The 24,912-nt window shown below is 43.9% G+C and overlaps 1 protein-coding gene across 1 annotated transcript in view; it reads right to left on the reverse strand.

The window, feature by feature from the left end:
• Nucleotides 1-3,175: 3,175 nt before the first annotated feature.
• The window catches only part of adamtsl3 (ADAMTS-like 3), a 429,814-nt gene continuing 408,077 nt past the window's right edge, over nucleotides 3,176-24,912 (reverse strand). Inside the window, 6 exon segments of the mRNA XM_083913233.1 lie at nucleotides 3,176-3,675; nucleotides 5,917-6,131; nucleotides 8,576-8,679; nucleotides 9,978-10,182; nucleotides 12,649-12,832; nucleotides 17,284-17,535. Coding sequence (XP_083769359.1) covers nucleotides 3,557-3,675; nucleotides 5,917-6,131; nucleotides 8,576-8,679; nucleotides 9,978-10,182; nucleotides 12,649-12,832; nucleotides 17,284-17,535 — 1,079 coding nt within the window. The 3' untranslated portion in view covers nucleotides 3,176-3,556.

Consider the following 24,912-nt stretch of genomic DNA (forward strand, 5'->3'; position numbering starts at 1 on the left):
AACATACCACCCTATCAACATATACACATGCTTTATACTAGGATCTTCAGCAGGAGTTAAAAAGACACCTTAACCATGAATAAGTAAGAAAATAAAAGTTGCACACAATCTACATATGCTCAATATACGATATTGCACTTAAAACACAGTTTATACAAGACACTTTAGAATGCAGCACATAAGATAACATGGATAACCAACACAAAGATAACATGGATAGACCCATCAGTCAGATGGATAGACCCATCAGTCAGATGGTGCTAGTGCTCTCACTCTAGAGTCAGTTTTGCCTCAATGAGCAATCTGTTCTTCACAAAATTCAATTATTTTTAAAACAAACTTTGGTACTGTCATGGCTCAGAATCATAGAGTGGTGTTGATGAATATGTGGATATGAGTCATGCTCTCACATCTGAATCTCCACCAACAGCCGCAGCTCTTTTTCTCATCAGTGACAGGTGACTACAATCACAACCCAGTACCTTCACACAAGTGACTGGTCTAACTTGTTTCATATTTGACCTGACATTGCTGTTATAAATTCAACACAAGACTCCCACTGCTTGATACTGTGTACGTAGGGGTTTCAACGGCCCAGCATCCCCAGGAATTCTGTTCATGCTGGATGGTTCTGCAGTACACTTTCATTGCCAATGACGAAGCATTCTGTCCTTTAACATAGTAAAGTAAGGGTGAAGAGGTTGGAGTGGTGGATGGGTGTGTTGCACGTCTGACCGTCATGCAGAAGTTTGTGAACCTAGCTCCGAATTCTCCAGCAGGTTACCCTTATCATCACCATCTTCATCTCAGTGGCTTATCACACTTTTGCTTCTATCCCCTTGACCACCAGTCATTCTAATTTTAATCATCTTCTCCTTAAAACAACTTTGCATTTTTGGATCTTGCATCATTATTTGCCCTAACCTCAGCCAGGTTTGCCTTACATGCCCCACTGTCTCCTGGATCCTCCTGTCTCATCTCTTTTCTCCACATGGTGTGTGGACTAGGGCCGCCCCCAAATAGTCGACCAAGCACTGGTCGACCAAAAAATTAATAGCCGACCAAAATTGAATTAGTCCATTGGTCACAGAAAAAAAACAAACATTTGCAGCTGCGTCTTGTCAAAATAAAGTGAAAATCTATGTGACTGGCGGCTGGCCTAAAAGGCTGGAGGGCTTTTAATTTGAAGGGCCAGATACAGGAAGTTGTAACAATAAATCACAATCACTGTGTTTTTTTTAAGAAAACACTGACAGGTTGCTTCTACATCGCGGTTAGACAGTTAATAATTAATAGCCAATCATGTTGGGAAAGACGTCTAAAATATGGGATCACTTTGAAAAGAACAAGGATGACCCCAAGGTCACATGCAAACTGCAAGAAAAACTTTGCCTATCACTCGTCCAAGACAAACATGACCTCCCACCTAAACATGTAAGTAACGTTAGACAAACATGACCTCCCACCTAAACATGTAAGTAACGTTAGATGAACATGACCGACCTCCTTAAACATGTAAGTAACGTTATATGAACATGACATACCACCTTAAACATGTAAGTAACGTTAGACAAACATGACCTACCACCTTAAACATGTAAGTAACGTTAGACGAACATGACCTACCACCATAAACATGTAAGTAACGTTAGCCTAGCTACCTGCCCATGTTCTGACAGTCTCCATGCTGATGATTGTCTCATTAACTGGTGGCAGACTTATAGTGAGCGGCTGTGCGCACTTGTAAAATAATGGTTATTAATTATGTCAAATTATGTTATTCAGCAACACAGTCATACAGTATATATATGCATTGATTAGTCGACTAATCGCTCTACATTACGACCACTGGTCGCTCAAGAAAATCCTTGGTCGGGGGCAGCTCTAGCGTTGACTCTTGAGTGACATGTGCTGACCTGTGCTAGTCCATGGAGACAGTTTAACCTAACCCTAGGCTGGCTCACCTACATTGCTGTGATAAATCCTAGCCCCTTCCTCTATCACCTTTATCTGTTTTTCCCAAGACGGTTGTGATGGGTTTAAAGAAATATGACCGAGCCAGAGTCTTTTCTCCCCCTATCCCAGCATCATAGGTTTGTGTGGTCAGACCATACTCCAGCACCAGTGGCATAGCACTGTGGAGATCTTGCTATGACAGACTAACCTGACCCTAACACTGATGTGACCAGTGAACTTTCCTAAACCTTAAACAATTATTGTAGTTGCCTCTGCTTTAACCATACATCAACTATTACTTGTTTGCAGTAACATAATCCAGGGTTTTGCTGAGTTGTCCAACATTCTGTGTGGTGATAAGATCGTTTTATAGATATGGGGTTTTGAAGGCCAACATGACATTCTAGACTGAAGTCACCAATAGTGGGTTTTGTTGTCATGTTTTTGTGTCAGTATATTTTAATTGGATCACTCTCATGTCCAAGAAGAACAATAATTCAGTGTGTCTACCAAACTTTTAAAGTTATTAGGATGGAAAAGCCTATGAAACAGCTTCACAAGACACTTAAACATATGGAACACTGGAACCCACACTACAGACATTCTCTTGGGGTTAGCAGCTCTTTAAAGCCACATACTACATCCATTTAATGGTAGGGAAAGTCAGGGATTGGTTTAAGAAAAGTTTCGATTTACTAAAACTTGGGTCTTATTTTTGCAGTTTTGGTCATCATTTCTATCACTAATAATATTATTGGACACTCATTATGGATGTGCGGACTGGTTTGGACAGTACAGCCTGTTTACAAGCGGTCTGACTTCTCATGTATCAATGTTGCTTTGTTGCCAGATCTTGAAAATTCAGAGAGTAGAAATGATAGTCAAAACTACAAATATTAGAGGTGACCTATCGCTCACCCGGTAGAGCACGCCTGCCATGTTGGCAGCGACGCAGGTGAAATCAAACCCCTATCATTATCTAATAAAGCCGAAATGCTGAAAAAATGTCTAAAAACTATGAAAGACCCAAGTTGTAATAAAACAGAATTTTGTCTTCAATATTTTAAATTAATAACTTTTTAAAAACACTTTTGAACAATTACACAAATAAATAAAGAACATTTTAAAGTGTGTGTATGTAAAAGTATGACTACAAGAATTCTAGCTGCTGCTTTGATGAACCTTAATTAAAACAGCAGTGGGTGACATGATGATAAAGGACAATGCTGGCAAACCTGGAAAGCACTGATACATGTTCTACAATCAATTATACTGGGCCACCAAAAAATATATATACAGTATATATACTGTATAATGAATGAATGGCACTGTAAAGTAAATGTTCATTTTTTGTTGACAAGTCCAAAAGCTCCATTTGTTCCACATAGTGAACACTTGTCTTCATATTAGGAGGTTGGGTCCAAATCAGAAAATCAAGCCTGTTCATCCTTCCAGCCTTTTGTTTGGGTTCATTTTAGGAAGTGAAATAACTGGACTGAAGCTTGTCCAGTTTAAATATGTGCAGTTCTCAAAGCATCCACTTATAGATGTTGTCCTTTCAGTATTTGAGATTAGGTGTAGTTCGAACTGCTCAATGCCACTAGGTGGATTCTGGATCCTGTGAACAGGACCCACAGCATCTCTGTTTGTACATATCCAGGTAGCACAGCTTCAGTCTCTTCACCACGCTGCAGTACTGGGTGGTGTCCTTGCAATCACCTGCATGGTAAAAAAAATGCTTTTTTAAAGGGTTGTCAATGTTATTTTACAGGTCACATAGTTTCTCAATGACTTCCTGGAAAGAAACTGATGTAACTGTATTCCCTTGGGAAGTTTCCTGTAATTTGGTATAAATTAAAGGCAGGAGTATTTAGATTTAGTGATTTGCCCTTTCCCTAACAGAGAGTGTTAATGATATCAAGGCTTTATCATTTTTCTTAGTTTTCGCTCTGCTTCCATGATATTAACTGCTCATTTGACCAACCAGTGATGGAGGGTAATTTAGTACATTTGCTCAGGTACTGACTTAATTATACTTCTGTATTATACTAGAAAAGGAACATCATTTCATATGTATTATATTTAAACATCCTAGCATTTCTATAGATATCAGGGGCGATCTTGGATGTCAGGCAGTTTCCTTCCTTGCCTGATGGTCCACCCTGATTATTGGGAAAACTGACAGATAAATTGGTATACTTCCAATTAATACATTCTGATGAATTGCTAGTGTAACATGTTTTTTTAATCAGTGTGTAGCCGGTCAAGTCCACATGAATAGATGTAAAATTAGTCTTCTTCGGTACCGTGTGTTCCAGACTTTAAGTCACTCCGGAGTATCAGTCGCACCAGCTTAAAAAATTAATAAAATAAAAACATATATAAGTCGCAATTTTAGGGGGATGCATGAAGCATTAACACCAAGAAGGTCCTCCGGCAAAGTAATTTGTATTCATCGCCTTGGCAACTACCTGGGGGGCATTTGTGTTCAGTCTTTTTCAGTTGTCTTTATAAGCTGATGTTTAAACTTTAAATTTTCAGTGGTAGAGACTAATAGGAGTAGCAGATTCTGGCACAAAATCCTAGAGCGCCCTCTCAATTCAGTCAGTGTTAAAAAATAACGAACATGTGAAATTATATATTTTAATATATAAGTCGCACCTTAGTATAAGTCACAGGACCAGCCAAACCATTAAACAAAGTGTGACCTATAGTCTGGAAAATACAGTAGTTGCAGAACACAGGCAAGCGTGAAGCTACACAAATACAAAATGTCCAGTAATAAATGACTATATATTATGTACTGTATACTGTATAAGCTAAGCTACCAACACCATGAACTGTTATTAAACAAGATTATAGAGAAGTATCTTTCTGGACAGTAGTCTAGAGGGGTAACTCTCATGTGAGCCAAAAGCCAAAGAATAAAAATGTGTTTTAAGATAGGATTTAAAATCAGGCAGTGTCAGGGCCAGCCTAGCATGCAGAGGCAGCTCGCACCAGAGTTTGGGGGCCACAACTGAAAAGGAGTGATCTCCTCTGTGCTTCAGCCTGGTTCATAAATACCTCAAAAGTGTCAAAAGTGTGATCTTGACCTTCTCTATATGTAAAGTGTCTTGAAATAACTTTTTTTATGATTAAGCACTATAAATAACATTTAATTAAATTTAATTCTTTGGAACACAAGGAGCAAGTGGTTGGCTGACATGAGTTACCTTGGGAGAACATATGGTTGTAGAAAGCTGGATCCCCATTGAAGGATTTGTAAGTAAACAATACAATCTTAAAATGAATCCTAAAATGTACGAGGAGCCAGTGGAGGGAAGCTGGTATGGGGGGAATGTGCTCTCATCTAGGGGTGTAGCACCAAATTCTGGTCAGTAGATCAGCTGACAGATTCTCGTGCTGAGTCATGATGGGCGACAAAACCATTTTGTGCATTTAGTAAGGGGTTAGAGGACCCTCAAAGAACCTTCACTATTTCAAAAAAATATATAGTTTGGTCTCTCAACAATGTATTCAGCCAATTTTTATATTATTACACTAATTACTTAGGAAACACTAATAACAACAAAAAAAAAACTTTAAATACCAAGCTTTCCATATGCTGCTGCTGCTTCTGTAACAATGTTCAGAAGGACCTGAAATGGTCCGAGCTGATCATATAGGTTTCAGTCCGTTTTAAAGGATTGAGAAAATAGTAGAAATTTAAATGGTACCCATTTCTGCATTCTGTTTCCTTTTATTATATTCTACCTGGATATTGTATTCATTGATTATTTGTGTTGTATTTGTCTGTTTGTAAAAAATAAAAAACGACCTACAAGTAAGGGCGCATTCAAACACACACACACACACACACACACACACACACACACACACACACACACACACACACACACACACACACACACACACACACACACACACACACACACACACACACACACACACACTTACTTCCACAGGTGGTGGTGTTGCAGTGCCGCCAGGTGGAGGGTCGTGGGATCCAGGCACAATGCTGGTCAGCCAGAGTCCTGCCACTCCTGCGGTGAACACAGTCCAGTCTGCGGGACTGAAAGCCACTCCCACAGACTACCGTGCATGCCCGCCACGCACCAGGGCACCACTGGACATTACACAGGTCAGAGGTACAGTTGCGTATCGACCCAGGCCTGAAAGAAAGAAGTTTTTAGTAAAGCCTGGCATCCCATCAAGTTTGAAACATGGACTGAGAGTATGTTCACGCAATCGAAAACAACCTTTTTTTTCTCTGTCCTTCTTAAAAAGTTTTCTGTTCACACGGCCTTGTTTCATGAAATATCTGCGTCCACACGAAACCAATGAAACCGACTCAAACTACTGTAGTACACATTCCAGGCCTGGATGTGGTGCTGTAACTGCCACAGAAATACACCAACAACAGAGAAGAAGGGACGGGAGACGCTGTGTAGAATACAAACACTGGAGAGTTTCTCTCAAAATCTGGAGACTTCCCAAATCCTCCTCCATCCTAGAGAGAAATATGTCACTATTTCTGCTGAGTCCAGTTCAGTAAACAGTCTAAGGGTCCGTCTCTCTCCTCTCACGCAGTAGCACTGTTGTTGTTTTGTGAAGCCGCAGGGTTAGAGGTCGGAGGTGGGGCGATGACGCCATCATTTAAAAAAGTATGAGGTTTCACCATCCAGACGACAATGCTATGGGGAGCGCTTTCAAATCTTCCCACTCTGGGACCCGGTGTCAAAGGAATTTTGGATACTTGTAATTTATGAATCATAACCTTTATTAGGCCATAAATCCTGCATTCTCTGTGTGAAACTGTTTAAACGCAACCTGCAGACTGTTACCTCATCCCACAAACTGAAATGATCGTCCTGTTTGTATATCACTAAGTCGGCCTGTGATAATGAGTGTGACTACAGCATGACATGAGATAACTCTCGAAGAGACAGAGACATTGTATGGTCCATGCATCCTGTTCTGTATAGATAGGAGATGACAAATCGTTATTGCTTGCATGTGTGTTGGTGAAGAATGATGAGTCTGAAAAGTGCTCTGTTCCTGTCTGAAAACATCATCCAGCTGAGCTCTTGGGTTTTTGACCTTATCTGTGTTTTGGCTCCTCCTTAAAAGGAGAATCCCTGTAAGGGTTCAGGGTCCCTCCTTCTGATTCTTAGATGCCTTGTGCATGAAGAGGCTGGAGTGAACATTTTTCTGCAGAGAAATACTTTGACCGTGGAGAAAAGCTGATCCTGTTTGTTTGATCTTCATTGACCAGAATCTTCCACAACACTGGTTACAAAAAACTACCATTTTCAGGCTCCGATAACGCCGGCTGCGTGTGGAGGCTCGGCTGGTTACAGGGAAATGTGTCTTCGTGTGGACGGGCCCTAAGTTAAAAAGACCAGATTGTGATTTTCTTTATTTTTGACTCTGGGCTTCACCCAGGCTTCTGGTGTCTCAAAGCTGGCTCACTTTCAACTATAAATCACTATGCTAACGGTCTTTGGAACAGGCTCAGTTCAGAGGGTCAGATAAAATAACAGCAAATCAGAATCTTTAATTAGTGGACTGTAAGATAAGTTACAATTATCTTGTCTTATCTGGGAAATCTATCCTTAATGAGTGAACTCTTTGGTCTAGAGGTGTCTGTAGGTGTATTTATGAACTTGGATAGAAAAAGAATTACTTAATTAATCTCACAACAGGAAATTTGATTTTTTTCACTCTATTATTATGCATGCAGAAACAGGACTTACAGGGCTGCCAATAGGCCCTGGGGGTTCAGTGCCTTGCTCAACAGCACCTCAGCAGTGCCCAGGAGATAAACTGGCACCTCTCAAGCCATCAATCCATGCTCCATTCATGGTTCACACAGGGACTCAAACCGGCAACCCTCCGGTTCCCATGGACTGAGCTACTGCCGCCCCAATAGAGGCTAGCTGTTTCCCCCTGCTTTCGGTCTTTATGCTAAGCTAGGCTAACCATGTCTTGTCTCCAGCACACAGACAGTAAATTGATATCAATCTTCTCAGGAAACAGTTTAGTCATATGTCGAAGTATTAAAAACCCCACACCACTAATACTCAACAGGAATACTGACAGGCACTGATCATTTTGTGAACAAAAAAATCTTATGCTAATCAGATCCTAATAGTGCTGTCCACTTTTTAGGTACACCTATACAATCTAATGTAATCCAGCTCTGCCACATAGTGTACCTGTATAATGCTTACAATCCCCAGGTTTTGTAAACTGTAAAACTTGGCGACAGGGGTTAAATCAACTATATATTTATCACTGAAGTAAAGTAACAACCTGTACATACTGTTTATTGAGGACTTTGTACATGGTACGAAGGACACTGTTGCTGTCAAGCCTGCATGAATGAGTGTACTAATATTCCCCTTGTGTTTGTAAATGGGATGGTTTATGGTTGAGCTGTTGGATTGCGTTAGCCTTTACAGGTGTACCTAAAATAACATGGTAAGTGAGTGAATATGATACAGTCATTCAGACACGTGTGTAAACTATTACTACCCGATATTAATAGAAGTAATGCTGTGTTTTATAAGGTGTGTGTGTGTGTGTGTGTGTGTGTGTGTGTGTGTGTGTATACCTGTTCCTGAGATCACACTCTGTGCACAAAGAGCCATTGGTGTGTTGGCAGAGGACAGATCTCTTCTGTACAGTGGTGGTGGGGCCTAAACACCTCCCTGAACACTGAAATTGAGCAGCATAGAGTTTACCCCAAGCCCCCACCACAGCAACAAAAACTGCAGTCCTCTGAGCGTCCAGTAGGTTTCATAATAGAGCAGTTTCTCATTGACCCTCACAGGCCGTTTTCACAGCATTATTAAACCTATTTAAGAACTGGTACAAAAAAAACATTCTAGTCTGAATGTTTAGGTCATATCTCCATGACAGCACTGAGGGGGATGAATTATTTTGTACCAGGCTAGTTTTTATATTATTGGAGGATTATTGGAGTCAAAGTCTGACAAGATGGAGACTCCCGTAGGCGAGGACGACCGGATCTAGTTGAGAGAATGAGCCTCGATGTACCATGTACCAGTCCTTAAATAAGTTTAATATGTTGTGAAAAATGGCCTGTTTAACATGGGGGTCAATGAGAAACTGCTCTATTAAGAAACCTGCCCCTTGTGGACGCTCGGATACCTGCAACTTTTTGCACTTCAGTATTGGATGAATATAGAATTTGCTGTAGTTGGGGCTTGGCCATTACATGCTATTCAACAGGCAAGGCTGCAAAATTAAAAGACAAAATTGCTCAAAACGGAAAGCACTGCAAAGAGAAGAAGAAAGAACAATACATAAGGTACGTTTCCGCTATGTTTCCACTACTACCCAGAATGAGGCGGGTCTATCTCACCAAAAACGCCCCTAATTTGCATGTGAGTTGCTCTGGAGGCCATTTGACAGACAGGGCCTCTTTTGTCCCCTGAGATCTACCCAGTTACCTCCAGTTACGTACCGACCTCTCTCTCTCTCTCTCTCTCTCTCTCTCTCTCTCGCTCCCATTTACACACAAATGCACGCTCGCACACTAAGATAATATACATATATATATATATATATATATATATATATATATATATATATATAATCTTTAGTGCAATGACTTATTTATACTGTATTTATTATTTATTTTTTCTCACTTGTTTGAAAAATCTCAAAGACAAATCTATGCAGTTTTTCTATGTGTAGTGTAGAATTAATCAGAACCATGGCGGATAGTTACTGCTCTTTAATAACAGAATGACGAGCTGCATCCATGGACTTTCGCATTAGCTCACTGCACCACCTTTTGGCCTGATCCTAATATAGAATTGAACACATAACTGAACACACAACAATATGGACATTTGTATTGAAATGGCGATGTGAGGGGGGCGCCAGCTAAAATTTTCCCAAGGGCATCAAATTGGTCAGGACCTGTTAACTCCACATATTCTGTGCCGTGTTCACATTAACGCTTTAAGCTCTGTGTTTGTATGCACCTTTCCCCATGGACTGGTCACCCAGGCTGGACAGTTATTGGCGGTGCACTGCTCTGAGTCTGTGGGCCGGTTCCTCCTCTCACAGGCAGCGGCTTTCAGAGTGCTCACTGCACCTGTGGCATCCATCTTCTGACAGGAGACCTGCCTCTGTTTCCAGCCACCTCCACATGAGACCGAACACTTTGACCACTCTGAAACTGACCACCTGAAATGATGACACGACACAACACATACACACTTTCAAAATGGGAGATAGCTCTGCTTGTGATTTGCTCTATGATATATTATATAAAGTATAAATAAAATATGTATGATATGCAACCAATCATTTTAGTAACTTTCCAAAAACAAGAATCTGTCAATCACGCCTGCTTCACATCACACAATCAGGAAGGTTGTAAGCAAAACCCAGGGAGGTCAAACTTCTTTTGAAGAGAAAATGAGGCCATTACCAAAAGTGTCTGATGTACACACCACTCACAGATTACAGACCCACTTCATGGTTGTGCATGCAGCCTGGTCACAGAAGACAACTTTCTGTTTTCTCCATCTTTTACTGTCATCATGCATCTCATGCAACACAGATCATAGAGCAACTGTTAAAAACTTAACCTTTATTGATGTTCATGTTGTCAGGCCACGTAACAACCATGAAATAATTATTTGCTGGGCTGTTTGTCCACAATCTCACCAGATGTTGAATTTATTAATTTATTTCAGACATGTCAAAAAAATAATACAAAACTATACAAAATTAAATTAGTTCACAAATAAGAGAGAAGAGTAGCAACATACAGGATATACAATTAAGTCTGCCTGGAAAAGAGTAGGAAGAAGTTTTAACTTATTTAATCCTACCCCTTTTTCACAATTCAGTGATTGCTGTAATCTATATCATGTATCTACTATATAAACAATTTGTAAATACAATAATAAATCTCATCTCATCTCATCTCATCTCATCTTCAACCGCTTATCCGGGGTCGGGTCGCGGGGGCAGCAGCTCTAGCAGGGGACGCCAAACGTCCCTTTCCCAGGCCACATTAACCAGCTCTAACTGGGGGATCCCGAGGCGTTCCCAGCCGGACGTGCCCGGAACACCTCCCTGGGGAGGCGCCCAGGGGGCATCCTTACTAGATGCCCGAACCACCTCAACGGGCTACTTTCAACACAAAGGAGCAGCGGCTCTACTCCGAGTTCCTAATGGAGGGCTGAACTTCTCACCCTATAATAATAAATCTTTTATAAATAACATGTAATACTGCATATATAAAGTAATATACAGTAGCCTGTGAATATTCTCATTTGTCAAGGTCATCGTTCTCCCCAAAGCAATTTCAGTCAAAAGCAACTTGGTTATTTGTCTAGGAAGACCTTTCACCTCTCATCCAAGAGTCTTCATCAGTTCATGTACGCATCTGACCAGGCTGGGACTGGTCCAACTAACTGGTGTGGAGATCCAGGTATTTAACCTCTCACAAGGCCGATGATGTCACCGGAACCCTTTGTGCTCCAAGTGCCAACGACTGTCGTTAGAGTGACAGTCGTTGGTGGGAAGATGGTTTTGACTTTGTTAGTGCTCTATTGGGTCTTAACGACAACGACAACTTCCCACCAACAACTGTAACTCCAACAACGGTTTTATGTGTTTATTAGCAGTTAACAATGCACATATTTTTAGGTATGTTATGCAGTGGCCTCTACACTTCCTATTAATTTTTGAATCCTATAGGAGAACACATTGTTTAAATCTTCTCTTCTGACACAATGATGATGATGTTCATGTCATGATTACATCAGGGCAGCCCTTCTCTCCTTTTTAGTCTCTGTGTTTTTGTCTCCCTCTGTCTGTGTTTTCCTGTATGTGCTCCCCTTTCTGTGTTTCCGTGTTGTGAGCTGGTTTTCCGGGCAGGCTGATCCAGGTGTTTCTAGTTGGCACTACTCACATGTCTCCCAGTATATTAAGCCGGTCCTGAGTCTCATTCGGGGCCGATTGTTAGTCGAGATACTCCAGATGTCTCTGCAGCAGGAGCGGTAGCGTGTAGGAGGGCTGGCTTCATCCTTGTGTCGATGTTTTTCCTCTCACTCCTCCGTCGACCTATTTGTGACTGTTCCTTGTGTTTTTTGCCCCTGTTGCCCATTTCCCTGTCGACCTGTGACTGTCAGCCTGCTTGCCTACCTGCCAGCCTGTCTCCCAGCGTACCTCCCTCCTGTGCTCATTCCCCGTGAACAGTTTTTCCCAGTCCTCTCCGTGTTTTCCCTTTGTTCTCTGTGCACCCTTTTTGTTAACCAAGTTCATTAAATCCGTTAAAACTGACTCCTGAGTTCATGTCTGCAATCCTCTGTCTTAGCCAGAGTGACGCAAATAAAACCTAAAATGTTATAAATTGGGTTTTTTTCTTTAAATAAATCAAAGTGAAAGAGGCAACTCTACATAGTTGTTTGGAGATGTCTGAGTGAGCAAAATACCAACAAGCGACACAAATTGCTCATCGTGCTTGCATCTGTGAGTTGGTATGAACATATTACTGCCTTTACTCCCTTTTTCTCCCTGAGTTTTTCTTTTTTCATTTAATTTTGAACATTTCTCCCATACTGCCTATGCCAGGAGCTGACTGTTTCTGTGCTGATCTGATGATCATGACATGCTGATGTCTACGTGCTGGTGTACCTGGGAGGGCAGTCCTGTCTGTTGCAGGGAACTGAAGAAGTGATGGGTTTTGGTATGTGCTGACACATGGTGGGCTGAGCAGCCTTGCCATCCAGATTGACACAGTCAACCCTCCGCAGCCAAGTCCCTCTGTTCCCACAGGAAGCACTGCATGTGGTCCAGTCTCCAAAACGCCAGCCAAACTCTATGGACCCAAAAGTACAACACTCAACCATAGGATCAAGAACAGAAAGATGATTTCACACCAGCTTTAACCACTATCCAAGGATTTGCCAAACAAAGTGTACGTGAGTGTTCTGCATAGATTCTTAATGTTTAATTTCAGATTTTGAAATGCCACCTCACAGGTAAGAAACTGCCTGAGGCAAAGCTGAGGCAGCTGGTGGAGGTACTGTATAATGCATGAAAGAGAAAACTTAATGCAGTATATACTGAGTTACTCTGTGGAAAGGTTTAACACAATATATTGATGGAAACGTTGGGTAATGTGTGTAGCAGCAACTAATGATTAATTTATCATAAACTGATTTGTTTATGTGAGAGACTAATAAGTCAATCTATAAAATAAAAGTATCAGAATTGTTGTGGCTTCTCTGCATTAAACAATGTCATACAGTTTGCATGTGTGCACATCTAACCTGTTTTAGGTCAGGTGCAGGTCAGAAACATGCAGACTGGAGGAGTAATGGATGTCTGGAGGCCATTTGACAGACAGGGCCTCTTTTGTCCCCTGAGATCTACCCAGTTACCTCCAGTTACGTACCTGCCTCTCTCTCTCTTCTCTCTCTCTCTCTCTCTCTCTCTCTCTCTCTCTCTCTCTCTCTCTCTCTCTCTCTCTCGCTCCCATTTACACACAAATGCACACACGCACGCAAAGATAATATACATATATATATATATATATATTATCTTTAGTGCAATGCCTCATTTATACTGTATTTATTATTTATTTTTATTTACCAGTTTATTTAAGAACTGGTACAGAAAAAACATTCTAGTCTGAATGTTTAGGTCATATCTCCATGACAGCACTGAGGGGGATGAATTATTTTGTACCAGGCTAGTTTTTATATTATTGGAGGATTCTTGGAGTCAAAGTCTGACAAGATGGAGACTCCCGTAGGCGAGGACGACCGGATCAAGTTGAGAGAATGAGCCTCGATGTACCATGTACCAGTCCTTAAATAAGTTTAATATGTTGTGAAAAATGGCCTGTTTAACATGGGGGTCAATGAGAAACTGCTCTATTAAGAAACCTGCCCCTTGTGGACGCTCGGATGCCTGCAACTTTTTGCACTTCAGTATTGGATGAATATAGAATTTGCTGTAGTTGGGGCTTGGCCATTACATGCTATTCAACAGGCAAGGCTGCAAAATTAAAAGACAAAATTGCTCAAAACGGAAAGCACTGCAAAGAGAAGAAGAAAGAACAATACATAAGGTACGTTTCCGCTATGTTTCCACTACTACCCAGAATGAGGCGGGTCTATCTCACCAAAAACGCCCCTAATTTGCATGTGAGTTGCTCTGGAGGCCATTTGACAGACAGGGCCTCTTTTGTCCCCTGAGATCTACCCAGTTACCTCCAGTTACGTACCGACCTCTCTCTCTCTCTCTCTCTCTCTCTCTCTCTCTCTCGCTCCCATTTACACACAAATGCACGCTCGCACACTAAGATAATATACATATATATATATATATATATATATATATAATCTTTAGTGCAATGACCTATTTATACTGTATTTATTATTTATTTTTTCTCACTTGTTTGAAAAATCTCAAAGACAAATCTATGCAGTTTTTCTATGTGTAGTGTAGAATTAATCAGAACCATGGCGGATAGTTACTGCTCTTTAATAAAAGAATGACGAGCTGCATCCATGGACTTTCGCATTAGCTCACTGCACCACCTTTTGGCCTGATCCTAATATAGAATTGAACATGTAACTGAACACAAAACAATATGGACATTTGTATTGAAATGGCGATGTGAGGGGGGCGCCAGCTAAAATTTTGCCAACCACTTTATTTACTATTAATTCATCCACCTCTTTGCTTATTGTCTCTCCATAGAGCAGAGTACTTTGATGAAACGTTGGGCAATGTGTGTAGCTGCAACTAATGATTAATTTATCATAAACTATTTGTTTATGTGAGAGACTAATAAGTCAATCTATAAAATAAAAGTATCAGAATTGTTGTGGCTTCTCTGCATAAAACAATGTCACACAGTTTGCATGTGTGCACATCTAACCTGTTTTAGGTTAGGTGCAGGTCAGAAACATGCAGACTGGAGGAGAAATGGATGTCTGCAGATTGGATTACACCTTCCAATACTTTATTGACTAAAGGGTGAAGCAATGTTTCAACCAGACAAGGTCGTCATCAGGCAAATGACTCACATGACAGATATATAAAGACACTGAGCCAATGACATCATCAATATCAGCCAATTAAATAGGCTATAGCAAACTGGCCATGCACACCCATTCTCCCCGTGAAACAGGTGATAAAGGAGCAGGACAATCAAGCAAACAAGGGTTTAATATCACACTCCTCATTTAGACCATTGAGGAAATGGACCCAGAAGGTTTCATGTTGGAGGAGCCTTTCCTCTGAGGCTTCATTCTTTCCACACCTACATATCTAAGCTCACTAACATTGTGACCAGCTTGTTTGAAAAGAGCCACCATAGGACTAGATTCATTCCCAGTTCTGATATTGCTCAATTCGATTCAGTTTTATTTATTGCACCAAATCATAACTAAACTTATCTCAAGACACTTAACATGTAGAGTAGGTAAAGACCCCACTCTATGACTTATTAATGATTTATAGAGACCCAACAATTCCCCCAAAAGCAGCAACAAGTCATAATATCTTTAATAAAAATAGTAATATTTATTGTATTTATTATATACAGTATAAATCCAGCAATCGTGTGCACACAGTGGTGACGAAAACCTTCCTTTTAACAGGCAGGAATGTGGAACAGACCGAGCTCTATGGCGGACTGACATCTGTCTTGACCGGTTGGGGAGAAAGAAAAGGAGAAAGAGATAAAAGAAGAACAGATGGACAGAGAGGGACAAAGAAAGACAGACAGACAGTCCCAGATATGCAAGCAACCACAAAAGTGACAGTAACTATAATAATATCTATAGTAATTAGGGGTGTAATGGTATATATTTTTTCCCCATCCTGTCACGGTACAGGGGTCAAGGTTCGGTGCACGGAGTCACACGTCAAATACGTCTGAGTGAAAAAAAAAATTCTGCCATTTGTGAACAGTTGTTCTTTGAGGTTAGATCCTGGGAAGGGATGAAAGGGCAGCATTGTAAATTGGAGATAAGTAGTGTCTTAGACCTCCTCCTCTGTTCAGCGATGGTTTCTCTACTTTTGCATAGATGGCTTTTTTACTGCTCTTTCAAACCATCTGTCCTCTCTGTCCAAGATGTGGACATTGTTGTCATCAAAGTAGTGGGCTTTCTCCTTGAGATGTAAGTGGGCAGCAGAGTCCAGGCCTGAGGAGTTAGCTCTCCTGTGTCGGGCCATGCGTTTATGCAGTGGTTTTGTTTCTCCAATGTAGAGATCTTTGCATTCCTCGTTGCATTGGACAGCATAAACCAGATCGCTTTTGTCGGTGTGTGGTGTTCTGTTCTCGGGATGTACTAGTCTCTGTCTGAGTGTGTTACTGGGTTTGAAATACACAGGGATGCAGTGTTTGTTGAAAATCCTCCTGAGTTTCTCTGAAACCCCAGCAACATACGGGATGACTATGTTGTTTCTCTTGTTTTGTTTTTCTCCGAAGCTAACAGACTGCCATTAAAATCAATAGGTAATAGCCATGCTAACATAAACTTGGACAGTCTACCTGTTGTGTTGATGAATAACTTAATTAATTTATAATTTTCTTTAATTACCATAACCAGAAAAGTAGAGTATGCTAACCAACAATCTCGGTGTGGTGAGTATACAGTTTAGTGTATTATTACCTTGTTTCAACAGTACAATAGTGTACAACTGCTTACATTAGCTAGCAAGCAGACAATGCAAATCTGCTTACCAGTCACTACTAGAGTCAAGACCACAAGATGAAAGTGATAGAATATTACATAATAAAAACATAATAATATCAGGGGGTGCGTTAACCGGCGCCGGTGGTGATTCTGTAGTTAACGTTACCGGCCTAATGTTACCTCAGGCTCTGTTAGTCTTAATGGGGGGTGGCTGGGCTCTGTGCTGGTCCCTCTTTTGTCTGTGTTCGAGCCCCACAGCACAATGACAGCAGAGAGTAACACAGTGCGGTGACAGTTGAGTATCGTTTTCTCAGCTCAAGCGACAGCAGTGCGAGGGAAGCATTTGCGTCTCACAGAACAACACAAACACGAGCGAACGAGGCTCAGTCCTTTTTCCATTTATTCCACCAACCTTAAACCTGTTCTGATTTGCAGAAAGTGTTGAAAAGTTTTCACGCACACACACACACACACACACACACACACACACACACACACACACACACACACACACACACACACATACACACACACACACACACACACACACACACACACACACACACACACACACACACACACACACACACACACACACACACACACTGCTCACCTGCAGTGTGAACGTATATCCAGGCAGAGAGCTTTTGTCTGGTATTGATGAGGGTCTGGCATCGGTACCAGCCTGAGAACTTCACTTGGAGTGTGTTGACCTCAAGGACGCGACCTCCCACCAGAATCCTGTACTGCAGACCCTGATCTGAACCAGAAGCCTGGGTCTGGGCTGGACCGGAAACTTCCTTCAGGGTCTGGTTGTTGTAGTCCCACCGCACTAGCAGTTTGTGGTCTGGAACGACTGGACAACCTGTTGAAAGACCAAAGCAGACCGGATGAAAATATTTGACTTGTTAATGGACTGTTTTTTTATTCATTTTTATTTAGCCTTTCTTTTACCAGGAAGTCCCTAGAGATTAGAATCTCTTTTTCGATAGAGACCTGGCTAAGACCACTTGCCAGTTACAGACTAAAAAGACAGTGACAATACATGGAAACATGTAATGAAAACAGCAGAAAAGAAAAACAGGGAATACACAATTCATAAATACAAGTAAGATACTGAATCAAAGTCAGAAAAAACAAGTGCAATTTTCAGTTGCAGATTAGGCTTCAGAGTTTGAACCAGCTGGATCATTTCGATCGAAAATAACTTGGTTCAGAACCTGAAAATATTGTTCCAAACTGGAACCTGAAAACAGCTGTTTTTTTCAGTCCAAACCGGTTCAGTGGTAACAACATCAGTGGGTGTGCCAATAAAAAGATAGAGTAACACAGCCCTCTTCTCTGGGGGCGGGACCATTAAATGACATGAAAATGTGAAAGGAGATGTGTTCTCTCAGTGGATGAGAGAGAGCCATCAGAAGAGAAGAGAGAAAAAGTTTATCTCTCCAACCCGTCCCCGGGATCCAATCCATCCGGTCGTGGCTCTCGCCGGCCCATGACCGGGGTCCTCTCATCCAACCGGACCCCTCCTATCCATCTCGGTTAGGAGCAGCAGCGGGCCAGTGCACCTCCAGGCAGCCCGTGGAACAGCACATTCCCTCCATGCTGATTCTCGGGACCTCAATGGTCGGGCACATGAGGGTGCGCAGCAGACATCATTTCTGCCGCCCTGGAGCACGCGTCAGGGAGGGCCTCCACGCTGGTCCTGCTGGCCAGTACCAACGATTTAAAGAACCACCAGTCTGAGGTCCTCAAGAAGGACTTCAGGTCCATGGTGGACTGCCTGCAACACACCCCGCCGTGTTTTGGTGACGTCATGACCAGCTGCCTCCGCTGCACCTGCTGCTTAAAGGATACTGCCTGGGGAAAAGTATTCCATTTGTGGACAATTTTATGGCCTTTTAAACGGACCCAGGATTTTTAAACATGACGGCCTGCACCCTAACCAGGGGGGGGTCAAGACTTTTATCTGCCAACATTGATCCGACTGTCCTGCACCTGTCATGTTCTGTGTCTGTCAGTGCTCTCCTCTCTTCCGTTCTGTGTGAGTTTGTCTCCCTCTGTCTGTGTTTCCCTGTGTGTAGGTCCGGGAGGCGTTTCCCCCAAGCTGCAGCCTGTTAAGCTGATTACCCTTCCACCTTAAATACCTGAAGCTGGCAGGCATGCAGCGCTGGACCGTCGTCGACCCTGTATTGGTAAAACTATTCCCCCCGGACTGGCATCCCCTTTATCGTTCCTCCCCGAAGTAAGTTGATTAATCGTGTTTGTTTTCTGTTTTGTAGTTTCCCGTGTTCCCGTTTCCCGTCCGTCTCCCTGATCTTCCGTCGTCTTCCTGTTCCTGTATTCCCGTGTTCGTTTAGTTAGTCGTTGTATTTGTTTTCTCTGTAGTGTTTTGCGTTTGTCCGTTTATTATATTAAACGTTTCTTTTGTAGCTTTCCTGACAGAACGGTCCGGCCATAACATGGACCCTGCGGACATGGAAACCGAACCCCCGGGTTTTTCCGTGCGTCACGCGGTCACTTCCCAAGGAGTACTCCTCGGTAAGCACTCACAGACGCTGGAAGGAACTCTGACAAGTCTCAGTCAGTCGACTGCCTGCGTTGTTCGTCTGGAATCAAGACAGGTGGGACCTCTTCTTGCCGCTCCTGTGAATGTTGAGTCACCCGCTGTTACCGTGAGTACACTCCTTCCTCGTGAGCCCTATTTTCCGGCACCAGAGCATTATTGTAGAACGCTGGGTGAATGCGGGATTTTTCTTTTCCAATGCTCTCTGGTGTTCGGTCAACAGCCCCTCACATACGCTAGGGACAGCACCAAGATAGCGTATGTGCTAGGCTTGTTGTCTGGTAGGGCTCGAGCCTGGGGAGCTGCGTTTTTGGAACAACCCCCTGACTCGGCAGGCAACGTTCCAACAGTTCACCAGTGAGATCTTGTCTGTGTTCGATCATCCCGTCGCTAATAGCGATTCCAGCAACCGGTTGCTGGATTTACACCAGGGTTCCGCCAGTACGGCGGATTACTCTGTGGAGTTTCGCACGTTAGCGGCAGAATTAGGATGGGATGATCGGGCTCTTCAGAGCAATTTCTTTAAGGGGCTTAATGAAGAGGTTAAGGACAGTCTAGTGGGCAGATCTGAGACTGCTAACCTCCAGGAGCTCATTAACCTAGCGATCAAGATTGACAACCGTCTGCGTGAGAGACCCCGCGAGAGACGGTCAGTGTTCCCCATAACTCCAGGTCCTCCTAGTTGTCTTCTTGAGCAGATCCCTGTTGTACCTATGAGTGGTCGGGTTCCTCTGTCCCCTGCTCCTGCCCAAGAGGAACCCATGCAGCTAGGTTGTAGCCATTTGACTCCCGCTGAATGTGAGCGGCGTTTTCGTAATAGGCTATGTATTTATTGTGGAAGTCCAGATCATCAGATAGCTCATTGTCAGAGACGGTTAAACGGTCAGACTCACCAGTCTACAGGCGGGGTTCTGGTGAGTCGTTCAGTGGTCCCAAATAATCCCCGTCAGCGCATAAATCTGGAAGTTATTCTGACTTGTGAGGGCAGGGAATATTCCCTTCAGGCACTGATTGACTCAGGTGCCGACACTAATATAATTGAATGTGATTTTGTTGCCGCTAACGCTATCCCGGTGAACCAGCTGGAGACTCCTTTAAGTGTTAACAGTCTCAGTGGGAGCGAACTCGCTCAGATATCCGCTGAGACCTTGCCCATAAATATGTCTCTGGCTGGCAATCACTCTGGGCCTCATTTATCAAACGAACGTACGGCAGAAAAACGTGCGTACGACCATTTCCAGGCAAACTTCGGCATTTATCAATTTGGACGTGAGCGTGAGCTACGATCAAATCTCACGTCTGGTCTGAGGTCGTGTACGCACATTTCAGCCTGTGTATTTGCGGTGCAGCACAGCAAAATCTGGCTGAAAATAATGAACAAACCTCAGCTGTCATTAAGCATAAGCAGTCACATATTAAGAACAGATCAAAACGGATTCTTAAAACGAATAAAAAAAATGTAAAAATTGTGGTTGGAGCGATTTATTGTACTCATGTGCATCTGAAGGCACCACCCATGAATGATTACGCATTCATCAATTGCCAAAACTACCACTCGATAAATGTACAGGTGGTTTGTGATGCCAAGCTGTCGCTTTTAAACGTGGTGGCCAGGTGGTCAGGTGGCCGGGGACACACACGATTCTTTTATATTTCAAAACAGCTCGGCTCCAGCCCCCCGCGACCCCGACATTGAATTAATGAATGAATGTGTTGGCACGGGGCTGCAGCAAGACGCACTGCAGAGCCAAACTCATCTCCTCAGTTCGTGGCTACCCTCGATAAATTGCATTAAATCAAACAAGGTATCAGATGATTAACTCTTGGTATGGTTCTTCTAGATGACAAAGGTATTCTCTTACGGAATACCTAATGACCCACCTTTAGCGCCGGTGTTGTGCCTATTCAGCCCCCTGCCGTGAAATGCACCCCTTCGCATTATAGGTGATATTATCGATCAGAAGGCGGTTGTTTCCACCTATAGGAGTAGTTTATATACAGGTAACCGACAACGGTCAGACCATTGGTTACTTACAGTTTTTAAACTATTTTAAAAAGTTTAAAATCACAAACTTGGATAATAGCGAACACAAAACAACACCTTTTTGTATGTTCTGTGGAAATATACTGCAACCATAATTATAAAATGAATTAAATGGATCTTTTGAATATCACCTATAATGCGAGGGGCTGCATTTCACAGCAGGGGTGCTGAATACGGCACACCTGTCCAACAGTGCGCACAGGCGCACTCGGGTCACAGTGGAGCGCTGCTTCAGGTTGACCGCCCCCGTTATTCTTTTCCATACAGCGTTTTTATGGGCCCCTTTTGTTCCACTCTTAAGGCTGCCAAAAAGCACATCTTTATTTTGCTCCATCTCGGATGTCAGGATGCCGATCTGTGTGTCGGAAAAGTTTCTTTTCTAACCTGCGTTTCTCCTCTGCATGTTTGACCTCAGTGGGCGAGGCCTCCGAACCAGGAATATTTAAGGGCGTAACATGTTAATGACGATCGAATTCAGCCACCGCATTTATCAAGGCCCGCTCATTCGTACGCTGAGATTGGTCCGATACGAATGTTTCATAAATCACACGTGGGTCCTGTCATACGACCAATTCTGCGCTCAGATCTGCGCCCGTTTTCACGCAAGTTTGATAAATGAGGCCCTCTGAGTCTAAAGCGTTTCATGTTATGCCTTCCACTAATGCCCCAGTAGTTCTTGGTCTTCCCTGGCTCATCACTCACAACCCGATCATTGACTGGATAACGGGTCGGATTGTGAGTTGGAGTAGCCATTGTCACTCTTCCTGTCTCCGTTCAGCTCCTCCTAGTTGTCCTAGTGCTCTCAGTTCCGCTGTCCCTGATCCGCCTGATTTGTCTTCCGTACCGCCCGTGTATCACGATCTCGCCGAGGTTTTCAGCAAGACTAAGGCTTTATCTTTGCCTCCTCACCGTCCTTACGACTGCCCCATTGAGCTTTTGCCAGGATCAACTTTCCCCACTAGTCGTCTTTACAATCTGTCAGGTCCCGAACGAGAGTCGATGGAGACCTACATTAACGACTCCCTTAAGTCAGGGATTATTCGCCCTTCATCGTCCCCACTGGGAGCGGGGTTTTTCTTCGTGGCCAAGAAGGATAAATCCCTGCGTCCCTGCATTGATTACCGGGGACTTCATAACATCACCATCAAGAATAAGTACCCGTTACCTTTGATCAATTCTGCATTCGAGCCGTTGCATGGCGCAACCGTCTTCTCGAAACTCGACCTCCGCAACACGTATCACCTCGTGAGGGTGAGGGAGGGGGATGAGTGGAAGACAGCCTTTAATACGCCACTCGGGCACTTTGAATACCTGGTCATGCCTTTCGGGTTAACCAATGCTCCGGCTGTGTTTCAAGCTCTAGTTAATGACGTGCTTCGGGACCTGCTCAACCGCTCCGTATTTGTGTACCTAGACGACATCCTGGTATTCTCTAAAGACTTGAACAAACACATGGTGCACGTTCGTCAGGTTCTTCAGCGTCTCCAGGAGAATCGATAATTTGTGAAAGCCGAGAAGTGCGAGTTTCATGTATCGTCGGTAGCCTTCTTGGGGTATATTGTTGAGAGCGGACAGGTTAGGGCTGACCCTGCGAAAGTCACAGCTGTGACTGAGTGGCCCACACCTACCTCTCGCAAACAACTTCAGAGGTTTTTGGGTTTTGCCAATTTCTACCGACGATTTATCCGCAACTACAGTCAAGTAGTTTCTCCGATGACCAGGTTGACCTCTCCCGCTACTCCGTTCAACTGGTCCCCTGCCGCCAACAGCGCCTTTTTGACTCTGTAGAAGCGTTTTTCTTCCGCTCCTGTGCTCGTGCAGCCTGACTCTGGTCTTCAGTTCATCGTTGAGGTGGACGCTTCAGATCTGGGAGTGGGGGCGGTTTTGTCTCAGCGAGCCAAGTCCGACAATAAGGTTCATCCCTGTGCTTTCTTCTCCAAGAAACTGTCTCCTGCAGAGAGAAATTATGATTTCGGAAACCGTGAGTTGCTGGCTGTGAAGCTAGCGCTGGCTGGAGGGGGCAGAGATTCCATTTGTTGTCTGGACGGACCACAAGAATCTGGCCTATATCCAGACGGCCAAAAGGCTTAATTCCCGCCAAGCCCGATGGGCTTTGTTCTTTGGTCGCTTTAATTTCACTTTGACGTACATTCCAGGAAGTAAAAACGTTAAGCCTGATGCCCTTTCGCGGCAATTTGGACCTGCCGAGGAGGAGGAATTTGGTATGGAGAACATCGTCCCCTCGTCTTGTGTCATGCCAGCATTGACCTGGGAGATCGAGGCTACGGTCAGGCAGGCGCAGCGCTCGCATCCCGACCCTGGTGGTGGACCACCAGGACGCCTGTTTGTCCCTACCAGTGTTCGCTCTCAGGTACTCCAGTGGGGACACTCTTCTCGTCTCTCCTGCCATCCCGGAATCACCCGAACCCTCAAACTTCTTCGTCGCCACTTCTGGTGGAAATCCATGGTACCGGATACAAAGGAGTTTGTCCTGGCCTGCACCGTCTGCGCCCGAGGGAAGGCATCTCATCGGCCTCCAGCTGGTCTTCTTCGTCCTCTACCGGTCCCCGGTCGACCATGGTCCCACATTGCGCTGGATTTTGTTACCGGACTCCCCGTGTCACAAGGTAAAGACACCATAGTTACGATAGTGGATCGTTTTTCGAAGATGGTGCACTTTGTTTCTCAACCTAAGCTGCCGTCGTCCATGGAAACAGCACAGATCCTGGTGGACCACATATTTCGCCTCCATGGGATACCTGCGGACATCGTATCCGACCGTGGTCCGCAATTTACCTCCCGGGTCTGGAAGGCCTTCTGCCAGGCCTTAGGGGCTAAGGTCAGTTTATCCTCAGGGTTCCTTCCCCAGTCGAATGGCCAAACGGAGAGGGCTAATCAAGATTTGGAAACTGCTCTTCGTTGCATCTGTGCCCGAAACCCTTCTTCGTGGTCTTCGCAGCTCTCCTGGGTCGAGTACTCCCACAACTCCCTGACCAGCACCGCTACAGGGATGTCCCCCTTTGAGGCTTCATTGGGCTACTTACCCCCTTTGTTTCCGGCCCAGGAAGCCGAGTTAGCGGTGCCGTCTGTCCAACACCATCTCTGAAGAGTGCGTCGTATTTGGAGGGAGACCCGTAGGGCGTTGCTCCGAACGGCTGAGCAGAACCGTAAGATGGCAGATCGTCATCGCATCCCTGCACCCAAATACAGACTTGGACAAAAGGTGTGGCTGAATTCTCAGGACATCCCCCTGAATATCTCGTCCAAGAAACTCGCTCCTCGTTTTATTGGGCCCTTCGAGATCGAAGCCATCGCGAACCCCAGTGCTGTCTGACTGAAGCTTCCTGCGTCCCTCAAAATCCACCCGACCTTCCATGTCTCCCAAGTCAAGCCCGTAACCACCAGCACGTTGTGCCCGCCTGCCGTCGCCCCACCACCCCCCGTACCATTGACGGCCATCCGGCGTACACGGTCAGTTCAATCTTGGATGTGCGACGTTGTGGCCGGGGGTTCCAGTACCTGGTGGATTGGGAGGGTTACGGTCCCTAGGAGAGGAGTTGTGTTTCCAGAGCCCTTATCCTAGATCCTAGAGGCGCTCGTTGAGGGGGGGGGGGGTACTGTCATGTTCTGTG

This window comes from Echiichthys vipera, assembly GCF_963691815.1.
Source record: "Echiichthys vipera genome assembly, chromosome: 1".
Classification (NCBI taxonomy): Eukaryota; Metazoa; Chordata; class Actinopteri; order Perciformes; family Trachinidae; genus Echiichthys; species Echiichthys vipera.